This window comes from Corapipo altera, unplaced genomic scaffold (genome assembly GCF_003945725.1).
Source record: "Corapipo altera isolate COAL_440 unplaced genomic scaffold, ASM394572v1 61044, whole genome shotgun sequence".
NCBI classification, from domain to species: domain Eukaryota; kingdom Metazoa; phylum Chordata; class Aves; order Passeriformes; family Pipridae; genus Corapipo; species Corapipo altera.
In genome coordinates, this window is record NW_020885018.1 from 692,682 (window position 1) to 704,902 (window position 12,221).

At 46.6% G+C, this 12,221-nt stretch overlaps 1 protein-coding gene across 1 annotated transcript in view; it reads right to left on the minus strand.

Annotated features, from left to right (window-relative positions):
* Positions 1-12,221, minus strand: part of LOC113959004 (ubiquitin-conjugating enzyme E2 R2) — a 121,595-nt gene that overhangs the window by 3,010 nt on the left and 106,364 nt on the right. Inside the window, exons 3-4 of the mRNA XM_027667689.1 lie at positions 10,865-10,962; positions 7,104-7,238 (exon numbers count right to left, since the gene is read on the minus strand). Coding sequence (XP_027523490.1) covers positions 7,104-7,238; positions 10,865-10,962 — 233 coding nt within the window. The remainder of the gene's footprint in view (positions 1-7,103; positions 7,239-10,864; positions 10,963-12,221) is intronic.

Here is a 12,221-nt window from a genome sequence, read left to right on the forward strand (position 1 = left end):
GCATTAATTGGGAGTTCACGCCAGAACAAATGTTTGATTCTAGTGAGATGGCCCGCTGTTTAACAGAAGGGTGTTTTTCCTACGAGGATCCGAATATGCGATTCTCCGCTTTGTGTTGGGGCCTGGCTAGTGCTTATCGAGCTGCTGTAGACCACTTTCAATGGATTAAGGCTGGGACAGGAGCTCAAACTATGCCACTTGAGACCAGTGGTGTTCCCATTGAGTCTACAGGAAGTGGGGCCAAAACACAGCTTAAAGTCAATGCCGTTTCTACTAAGTCCACTAGAAATGGGACTCAAGCTAAAAACCAGAAAGTCATTGGTTGCCCCTATAAAGAAAAAGAAGACATGGACAAGGGAGACTGCAGAACCTACAGACCCATCTCCACAACTGGAACGCACAGAAGAAGAAGAAAGAGGAGAAAAAGATGGAAGAGTAGAAGGACCTATCCCATCCATGCAGGAAGTAGTGGACGAAGGAGCGGCAGCAATGGATGAAGGAGCGACTGCAAGCGAGGAAGGAGCGACAGCAACGGATGAAGGAACGGCTGCGAGAGAGGAAGAAGCGGCTGTGACAAAGGAAGGAGAGACCGCAAGAAAAGAAGAAGTGGCCACAATAGAGGAAGAAGCAGCTGCCAGAGAGGAAGAAGCAACTTCAAAAGAAGAGGTGCACCCAAAAGAACTAGGGGTGCGTCCAAAGGAAAGTAGAGTGGTATCAAGAGAAAAAAGTTCAAAGACAGTACAAACGACCTGTGGTATATTGTCACTTGACGATTTATATCCTGACTACACATTCAGTGTTTCAGAAGATGTAAAGAAGGGGCTAAAGAGTTCCCCTCAACCTGAGGGACAATTATCCCTACCCCTCCAGACTCAACCTTCTCTTGGAGGCGTGGATGATTGGATGAGGCCCTTAGCACCCAAAAGACTACTCGCTACCTCCACCCAATAGGTATGGCAAACGATGTAGAAGCTCATTCCCGTGGCATGCTCAGTCCCCACCTCCACACGAGACATAAAAGAGGAGGCGGGAGCGGTTTCACATAAGAGTGCAAGAGTAAAAAGGAAAGTGGAAAAGATTCTAAGTAGGAGAGATGGACAGGAAACAATGCGAGAAAGTGAAATTACATGATCACTGACCCCAAGAGAGATTCGAGATTTACGAAGAGATTACATTTGCTTGCCTGGTGAACAAATCCTCACCTGGCTGGTGCGATGCTGGGACAATGGGGCTAATAGTCACGTGATTGAAGGTCATGAAGCACAACAATTGGGATCCCTTGCCTGAGATCATGTCATAGAACAAGAAATGGGAAAGGTGTCAAGTCTTTGGCTCCGAATCCTCCACGCTGTGAGGGAAAGATACCCATTTAAGGAGTATCTGACGAGATCTCCAAGAAAGTGGAACACTGCGGAAGAAGGTATCCAATACCTATGGGAATTGACCATGCTGGAGATCATCTATTCTGATCCAGACTATTATGACATCCAAGTTCCAGAGAGTGTTCCCTTCACACAACTGATGTGGAAAAAGGTAATTAAAGGTGCCCCTAAACCATATACCTACTGCTTGATAACCGCATATCATCCAAAGATGGACGAACAAAGCGTGGACACCATGTGTTCCTGGATACGGAGCATAGTGGAAAATCTGGAAGACTCCTCTGATCCCCTGCACTGACCCACCTATGATAGGGAAAGAATGGAGAGAGATCATGAATACTCCAGATATGAGGATGACCCTAGAGACAGAGATGACAGAAGTTATAGAGATTACAGAGAAAGGCCAATGGGACGATCATGGCGGGATCGATGAAGACGACCTTGACCTAGACCTCGATCTTGGTCTCGGTCTCACTCACGGTCTCCATCAGTCACATGTCGAAGGAAAGAAAACCCTAAGCCTCGATCACGTAACCAACTATGGGCATATCTACGTAGCAAAGGAGAAAAAAATGAAGAAGTGGGATGGTGAACTCACTTCCAAGCTCGAAGCTAGAGTGAGGGAACTGAAACAAAAGGACACTGACAAGAAAGTTGTCTACGTGGTAGATACAGAATTTTTAGAAAAGAAACTGCAATCGCCGAAACACAAGAGGATGGAGGTCCTCTTCAACGATGACAAAAAGGCCTCTAAGAAGCCAAAGTCAAAGTCCAGTGACAAATGCTCTGATCAAGACCAGTAGAGGGACCCTGCCTTCTGCCAGGAGAAGGAAAGATAATCAGGTTTACTGGGCTGTGTGGGTTCGATGGCCTGGCACATCGGATCCTCAGAGATACCAGGCTTTGATAGATACTGGAGCCCAGTGTACTTTAATGCCATGGGAGCATAAGAGTACCGAGACTGTTTCTATTTCTGGAGTGACAGGAGGGTCTCAAGAGTTGTCAGTGGTAGAGACCGACATGAGCTTGACAGGAGACCAACGGGAAAAGCATTCCATTGTGACAGGGCCAGAAGCCCCTTGCATCCTTGGTATGGACTACCTAAGAAGAGGATACTTCAAGGACCCGAAGGGCTACTGGTGGGCGTTTGGTGTAGCCATGCTGATTGAAGAGAAGTCCAAGCAATCGTCTGCCCTTCTTGGCCTCTCAGAAGACCCTTCCATAGTGGGACTACTGCGAGTCAAAGATCAAGAAGTGCCAATAGCCACGACAACCGTACACAGGCGACAGTATCGGATGAACCAAGATGCTGTGATCCCCATCCATAAGATGATCCAGAAGTTGGAAAGCCAAGGGGTGGTTAGTAGAACACACTCACCCTTCAACAGCCCCATCTGGCCTGTACGTAAATCTGATGGAGAATGGAGACTGACTGTGGACTATCGTGGCTTAAATGAAGTCACGCCGCTGTTGAGTGCCGCTGTGCCAGATATGTTGGAGTTCCAGCACGAGCTGGAGGCCAAGACAACAAAGTGGTATGCCACCATCGACATTGCCAATGCATTTTTCTCCATTCCCTTAGCGGCAGAGTGCAGGCCACAGTTTGCTTTCACCTGGAGGGGCGTTCAGTACACCTGGAATCGACTGTCTCAGGGATGGAAACACAGTCCAACCATTTGCCATGGACTGATTCAGGCCACACTAGAGAAGGGTAAGTCTCCAGAACACATCCAGTACATCGATGACATCATTGTGTGGGGGGACACAGCAGAAGAAGTTTTTGAGAAAGGACAGAAGATCATCCAGATTCTCCTCAAGGTCAGTTTTGCCATCAAGAAGAGTTAGGTCAAGGGACCTGCCTGAGAGATCCAGTTCCTAGGGGTGAAATGGCAAGATGGACTGCGCCAGATACCAACAGTTGTAATCAACAAGATTGTAGCAATGGCTCCACCAACAAACAGGAAGGAGACCCAAGCTTTTCTGGGAGCCATAGGCTTCTGGAGGATGCACATCCCAGAGTACAGCCAGATTGTGAGCCCACTTTACTTTGTGACCCATAAAAAGAACAATTTCCAATGGGGTCCTGAACAGCAGCAAGCTTTCAGGCAGATCAAGCAAGAGATTGCACATGCCGTGGCTCTTGGACCAGTCAGAATGGGACCAGATGTAAAGAATGTACTCTACTCTGCAGCTGGAGATAAAGGTCTCTCCTGGAGCCTCTGGCAAAAGGTGCCTGGCGAGACGCAAGGGCGACCGCTGGGTTTCTGGAGCCGAAGCTACAGAGGTTCTGAGGTCAATTACACCCCTGTGGAAAAGGAAATCTTAGTGGCCTATGAAGGCATATGAGCAGCTTCAGAGGTAATTGGTACTGAAGCACAGCTCTTCCTGGCACCCCGATTACCAGTGCTGAGCTGGATGTTCAAAGAGAAGGTGCCCTCTCCGCATCACGCCACCGATGCTATGTGGAGCAAGTGGATTGCTTTGATTACGCAGCGTGTCCGAATCGAGAACTCGAAACACCCTGGAATTTTGGAAATTATAACTAATTGGTCTGAAGGTGGGAACTTCAGTCTGGCAGATGAAGAAGAAGAAGAGCCAGGGAGTCGAGCTGAAGAAGCTCCACCATATAATCAGCTGCCAGATGAAGAGACGCGCTATGGCCTCTTCACCGATGGTTCCTGCCATATTGTAGGGAGGAGTCGGAAGTGGAAAGCAGCTGTTTGGAGTCCCATCTGACGAGTGGCAGAAGCCACTGAAGGGAAAGGCAAATCGAGTCAGTTTGCAAAACTCAAAGCTATCCAATTGGCCCTAGACATCGCAGAGAGAGAAGGATGGCCAAAGCTCTACCTATACACCGATTCATGGATGATAGCCAATGCCCTATGGGGATGGCTAGACCAGTGGAAAAAGATGAATTGGAGACGTAGAGGAAAACCCATCTGGGCTGCTGATTTGTGGCAAGATACCACTTCCAGAGTGAAGAAACTGAATGTGAGAGTCCGCCATGTAGATGCCCATGCATCCAAGAGTTGAGCTAATGAAGAACATGCTAATAACAGACAGGCAGACCGAGCTGCACAGGTCAAGGTATCATAAGTAGACCTAGACTGGCAACAAAAGGGAAAATTGTTCCTAGTTCGATGGGTCCATGATGCTTCGGGACATCAGGGCTGAGATGCCACCTATAGATAGGCATGAGACCAAGGGGTGGATTTAACCATGGACACTATTTCTCAAGTTATCCATGACTGAAACCTGTGCCGCTATTAAACAGGCAAAAAGGTTGAAGCCCCTGTGGTATGGTGGACGTTGGGACAAATATAAATATGGGGAGGCCTGGCAGGTCGATTACATCACATTGCCACAGACCTGCCAAGGTAAACGCTATGTGCTTACCATGGTGGAAGCAACCACAGGATGGTTAGAGACATATTCGGTACCACATGCAACGGCCTGAAATACCATTCTGGGTCTCGAGAAGCAGGTCCTGTGGAGACATGGCACTCCAGAACGCATTGAGTCAGACAATGGGACTCATTTAAAGAATAATCTAGTGGCCACTTGGGCACAGGAGCATCGTATTGAATGGGTATAACACATTCCATATCATGCACCCACTGCTGGAAAAGTTTAAAGGTGTAATGGACTGTTAAAAACAACTCTGAAGGCACTAGGTGGGGGAACTTTCAAAAACTGGGATAAGCACTTAGCCAAGGCCACCTGGCTAGTCAACACTAGAGGCTCTGTCAACTGAGCTGGTCCTGCCCAAGCAGAATCCCTCCACACTGTAGATGGAGACAAAGTTCCAGCGATCCATCTGAGAGGTATGTTAGGTAATGCTGTTTGGATTACTCCTCCCTCAGGCTGAGACAAACCCATTCGTGGGATTGTTTTTGCTCAAGGGCCCGGAAATACCGGGTGGGTAATGAGGAAGGATGGAGAGATCCAGTGTGTGCCTCAAGGAAACTTAACCTTGGGGAAAACCTAATTATGTGCTTTGAGTTGTATTTTGCAGGAAACCAGACACCAAATGAGAAAGACTTGAACAAAACTGATACCAGTATCCAATGATGTCCGATGATGAGATGGCCCAGACCAGTAAACCAGTCTTAAACCCAGAACTGTGACTGTAACCAAGGAGGCAAAGGATCTGAACTGAACTGATGTTGATACTGATCTTCAACAACAGACAACAGCCTCGAAAAATAAACAAGGACTATATATATATGTATAGATATGAGCGAGATATAGGTGTTACGTAAAGAAATTATATGGAATAAGGGGTGGAGAATGTAGTGGGTTGGCTTTTGGATTTTTTAGGCCTTCCTTAGCAACGGGAGTCAGAAATCTAAGGAAGTATTCCATATCATCCTTTAGCATAACACAACATATAAAAAGGGGCAGATAAGAGAGCTTGGGCTCTTCTCTCTTCCGGTGGCTGAAGGCAACAGGTCTCTCCGCAGACGGTCTTTGCTTGTATAGGCCAGGGCCTGACTGCTCAGACCTGCTGTTATCTCCGGTCCCTCCGGGAGGCATGGGAGAGTTGGTTGGTGCTTCGCAGGGTTCTGCTGTCTTGTTCAGGGAAGTATTTAATTCGGGTTTTTTGTATTTATTCGCTAGCTCTCTATTAACGGATATATTTGGAGGATATTTGTTTTAGTTTTTTTTATCCCTGTTTCCCCCTCCCTTTTCCTTTTTTTCCTCCCAGGAGCTCCCTATTGTGTGCACAATATATTCAAATTGTATATATAATTGTAAATATCTATGTAATATATATATATTTTATATAATTCTGTTTCGTCCAGACTTCTTTCGGGTTTTCTGTGGTTTGTTTTTTTTTTCCCTTGCTTGAGAGAGTGGGAGGGGGGAGGAGACAGCTTGGACTCAGCAAGAGAGCCAGGCCAAACTGACACAGACAGCAACCTGTCCCTTCACTCCCACCCACCTGCTCCTTTTGCCATACTCTGTTTATGTAATACATCCAGCTCCACTGAAGCCAATGGAGATGGACGGGACTAAGATAACCTCCCAGCAAGGTTCTTTGAACAGCTCAGGCCAGCCCTGCATAGCTCCAACCAGGGCTATATCCAGCTAGCAGAGTCAATGTAGATGTCATCTTGCCCCAGGCAAGCATGACAGCAGTCCCACTGCAGTATGGGTTGCCCATTTGCCACTCCACAGCAACCTTGGCTCAAGTTTACATCATCTCCCTACAGCACCTGATGAACCATGAATGTCTCAGCAAAGGGCAGTCAAGACTGAACAGTTCTTCCAGCTAATCAAACCCAGCTGTGGAAGCACTTGCCAAATCCTACTGATATTCCTTTGAATTGGAGGGACAAGATTATGATTCATGAGTGCATTAAGCACAGAATTAGTAGGATGAAGGCAGTTTGAATCACATCCCAAGAAATGCAAGCAGCACTCAAAGGCAAGCAGGGACTTCGACAGGAATTTAATACTAGCCAATAGGTTTTGCAGAGCATCATGCTACATTAGTCTGAAAAAGAACAATATGAAGACAGATCAGCCCAGTCCTCCTGTTCCAGAATTTTGCACCATTTCTGTCCAGAAGCATGGGTTTGGAATAAAGCTGTAAAATTCATTTTGAAAGGAGTAGCCACAGTGAGAAGCTGGTTGCAGCAAATTCTGAAAGCAGCCTGTGTCATAGGATTCAAAGCAGGAGGCCAGTAGCACAGCATCACACACAGCAAAGCTTACCTTATGATTTCAGCATACTCCTTGTCTTTTCCTTTACTGTCCCTCCATTTCCTGAACATGACTGATGCATCCACATTGGCAGGAGAGAATGTGTTGGGCTCATTAAGCAAAGAGATTACACTCAGTAAGATAGTCCTGAAAAAGGTAATAACGACAGCAGTCAGACCGAACACATTCATGGATTCTGGATGCTGACAACTTCTTTAGGTGATGCATCAGAAACGTGTTTAAAGTCAAAACTTAAGTGAAGAATAATGAAGGATATCTAAGTGTAGTGGGTTGGCCCTGTCTGGATGCCAGGCACCCACCAAAGCTGCTCTATCACTGCCCTCTGCGTCTGTACAGAGGAGAGAAAATATAAGGAAAGGTTCATGGGTTGAGATAAGGACAGGGAGAGATCACTCACCAAATACCATCATGGGCAAAATAGACTTGAATTGAGGATATTAATTAAATTTATTACTAACAAAATCAGAGCAGGATAATATGTAAAATAAAAACCCCTTTCCCCCATCCCTCCCTCCTTCCCAAACTCTACCTCCTCCCCCCCAGAAGCACAGTGATATGGGGAATGGGGGTTACGGTCAGTTTATCACATATTGTTCCTGCCGCTGCTCAGGGAGAAGAGTCTTTCCCCTGCTCCAGCGTGGGGTCTCTTCCATGAGAGATAGTCCTCCATAAACTTCTCCAACACGAGTCCATCCCATGGGCAACAGTTTTCCATGAACTGCTGCAACATGGGTCACTTTTCCACAGGGTCAATCCTTTAGGCACAGGTTGTTCCAACGTGGGTCCCCCATAGGGTCACAAGTCCTACTAGGAAACATGTTCTATCATGGGCTCCTCTCTCCACAGGTCAGCAGGTCCCTGACAGGACCCTGCTCCAGCACAGGCTTCCCATGGGTTTACAGCCCTCTTTCGGGCATCCCCCTGCTCCAGTGTGGGTCTCCTCCATGGGTTGCAGGTGAATCTTTTCACTCCTGTTAACCTTCATGGGCTGCAGGGGCACAGCTGCCTCACCACGGACTGTACCACAGGCAGCAGGGGAATCTCAGCTGCAGTGCCTGGAGCACCTCCTCCCCTTCTCCTCCACTGACCTTGGTGTCTGCAGAGTTGTTCACATGTTTTCACTCCACTCTTCTCAGGCTGCAATTACATCTGTGCAATAACTTTTTTCCTTCTTAAATATGTTATCCTAGAGGCATTACTGTCATTCCTGATTGGCTCAGCTTTGGCCAGTAGCAGGTCCATCCTGGAGCCAGCTGGCATTGGCTTTGCTGGACATGGGGGAAGCTTCTAGTAGCTTCTCACAGAAACCACCCCTGTAGCCCCCTCTGCTACCAAAACCTGGCCACACAAACACAATACACTAAGGACAATAGTTGAAGTAAGAGAAGATACTTATGAACTTCAGACCCTGGTCATTGGTGTAGGGAAGATGATGCAATACAAATCTCAAAGACCTAATCTGATGACAGACTATCATGTCTGTACACGTTTGTGACAGAGTAGGAAGCAAAGCTTGCATCAGACCAGAATTCAGCTTGTCCATACCACCCATAGATGGTGCAGGGTTGGAAACCTGCTCGGTGAGCCTATTCCTCATGACATTCAGCCTCCCAGCAGAAAGCCAGGCTCTTTGCCTACCCCCAACACTACGAGCCAAGAGCATCAAATGAGGCTGCACTGACTTCCCTGCCCCACAGTGTATTAAGAGGTTGGAACTGTGGTCAGATCTCTCCTCTCCTCAGCCTGTGTGCCAAGACTGCTGTAGCAGCACTTAAAAAACATCTGCACTGTCTTCCCCTTGCTGCGCTCAACATCCAGGCAAGCCGCCAAGGGCCCAGCAAGATTCAGCTGCTGGTACTCAGCAAAGGCAGAATGAGCCAGTCACATAACCCCTGGCAGACAGAAAGCCTTCCTGGATTTATAGCTGCCCTGCTCTGCTGGCATTTACCAGGGACAAACACCACTTCCCTCGCCCAGACCCCTCTGCATTTCCTACAACCCTTTGCAATTCAGAGATTGAGCCCTTTGTTCCTCACACAGTGTCACAACTAGCACAAAACTCAACAGCAAGTCCCATCAGACAGCTCTTACATACCTGGCCACCTGGCTATAGCTACCACCACAACAGCTTCACATGTCTGAGGTGATCCTACTGGCAACAGTTTTCAATTTGAATGGAAGGGAAGAACAAGAGACAAGGAATAAGTCTTGAAATACAGCAGTACATAACAACTGCTTTGCAGAACTCAATTAAAGGAGACTACAGCCCCAACTGTAGTTCAGAGCAGCGCATGCTGAGCACATCTACCAAGCATATCATATATCTGGGATACAATTCCAGGAAATGCTTGGCCATTTGGATGAAGAGTTTCTTGAAAGATTTTGAAACTAAACACTTTCATCTGGCCAGACTGTTCATCACAGCTATCAGGAGAGTCATATACAATTTACTTTCCAAATAATATAATTCAGTAGGAAAAAGAACAGTAGCTCTGGAAAAAACTGTCTGGTCAGACTGGAATGACATGAAAAAGAGAAATCATCTTTTACTTCAACTCAAGAATTCATTTAAAAGCCTTTGAATTCTCAGCAATCAGGTTTCAAAGCCAGCATGTCAGCTACAGCATCATTACTGTAAAGTAAGCAAAATCTAGAGGAGGCTAAGGACAAGAATTCACATCTGGATGTAGCATCTGCTCTACCACACTTCCATCAAGAAAGTGAGGAGAAGCCAATTTCCACTACAGTGCCCCAGACTCCAAAGTCACTGCAAAGCTACTTAAACACACCAAGGTAATTGTCTATTAGAGGTGAGACTCTCTGCACTCTTCATTCCTGACCAACACATTAGATCAGCTCCATCACTGCTGATATCCTTAAGAGCTGGACAGTCTCCTCCAACTCAAACCCTGTTGCTGTGGGTAAGCAAGGTGAACAAAGTACAGTAACAGGAAGGGATCCCAACACAGGGGATCTGACAGGACAGAACTATAAAAAAGTTCAACCATGTGTGACTGAAAACATCCTCAGCATCGGATACAAACTGCACCAGACTGGATACAGACTGACCCTCTCCAGTACTGTCACGGATCTGTTTCTCCCTTAGGCAAGGTTGTTCTGGCATGTTGTTTCGTGCAAGTTGTTTGCATGAAGAGTGGGGATTTCAAGCCCACCTTTGCTTTCTTACATCCCCTACTCCATTCTGGAGAACAGTTGGTGTTTAAAAAAAAAAGGACAGGTTAGCCTCAAATGCCTCTGGTACTTAGCGATCCTTTGGGTCTTTTTGTCAGGAAGAAAGCTACCTGGCTAACTGCTCAAGATATCACACTGCAGGACAGGAGACACACAAATACTGTAAGGTAAACAGTAAGCAGAATTATGTACCAAGTTATTCCTGTTGGGCCCAAATACCCAAAAATGTTCTTTTCCACTAGTGGTATCATGGAACAGTTTGAAAAATCTAACTGTAGGAGAACAATGACTGGGAAAGAGCAGAACATTTGAGATAATTTGTTTTAAGAGCATGAAACCCTGTGAACAGGACAGAAGTCTCCACATTGTTACCCCAGGATCAGGACACTTCAGCATCAGCACTTCAGACAACTTGATAAGTCTGGTTCCCATCCAGTTCAAGACTTAAAGCTCCCAAAGTCTTAAATTCTGTTCCAAAACTTTCCCAACACAGGCCTTAGTCTTGGAGAGAGATGACAGGCCTTTGAGGTCACTGCTGTACATCACAGATTAACAGTTACCTGACATTTTGGGTAGGGTTCCACCTCTCAGAGGGCAGCTCTCCACTTTGTGGGTCATCTACAGGTGGGTGAAGAATTGAAATACATACATCTCCATTCTGCAAGACAGAAACAAAAGTTGAGAATAGCCTGGCTTGAGGCAGAGGTCTGATGACACAGCCAAACCAGCTGACCCAAATTGGCCAAAGGGATATTCCATACCATATGACATCACCTCAGACATAAAAGCTAAGGAAAGTAGGAGGAAGGGGGGAGGCATTCGTTATTTACAATGTTTGCCTTTGGAGCAATTGCTACACGTTCTGAAGCCCTGCTTCCCGGGAAGTGGTCAGGCATCACTTGTTGATGGGAAATAGAGAATAAAATTTTTTTTATTTTCCCTTCACTTCTACATGCACAAACTTTCACTTTGCTTTAGTAAACTGCCTTACCTCAACCTACGAGTCATTTTCCATCTTATTTTCTCTCCCCTGTCTGTCTGGGAAGGGGAGTGATAGAGTGGCTTGGTGGGCACCTGGCCCAGGTCAACCCACCACAGTCTTTTGGGTGCCCAAACATGGGGTGAGACAAAGCATGTATTGCATGCTATAGTAATAGTAGTTATTGAGTAGCAAGCTCGTGTGTGGGACATGGAGTTTGTCAGCTGCACTGCTTATCTCTTTATTTTGCTGAGTTTGGGAACATACTAATACAAACAAGCTCTAAGCTTTGTCCTGCCTTGCTGTGCTGGGTGAGTTATTTCACGGATAAGGGAATACATCTTCCTCTCCCTACCCAGGATTAATGTGGATGGTTTTATTATGCAGGCTCCTGAGGTCCTTGTTCATCCTTATATGAACTGTTTAATACCACTAATTAATACTGTTAGCACATTATGGGGTTTGTGGAATCTGGTGTTGTCCTGATGTAAGAGAAAACAAATCTTGGATGAGGCAATATTGAAATGTGCCCTGAAGCACCTGGTCCCTGTGTGTCAGTGTGTGTGGAAGGATTTGGGCAGGTTCCTAGGGCAGTTAACACCTCCCATTACGTGGGACTTCACACCTGAACAGGTATTTGACCCTAGCAAACTGACACGTCACCTGATGGAAGGGTGCCTTGCCTACCCCAGTCAAAACCAGCAGCTTCTTGCCCTGTACTGGGGCCTGACCTGTGCCTATCAAGCCGCAGTTCAGTACTCTCAGAGGACTGTAGTGGAGGCAGGGACCCAAACTGCAATGGAGGACACTATGGTTGAGGTAGGGACTCAAACCACAACAACTACAGTCATCGCCCCAGTAGTTAAAAAGTGGACAAAGAGAACAACACATCCATACCACTGATTTGAAAGGGAGGAAGGGAAGGAAGAAGAGGAGGA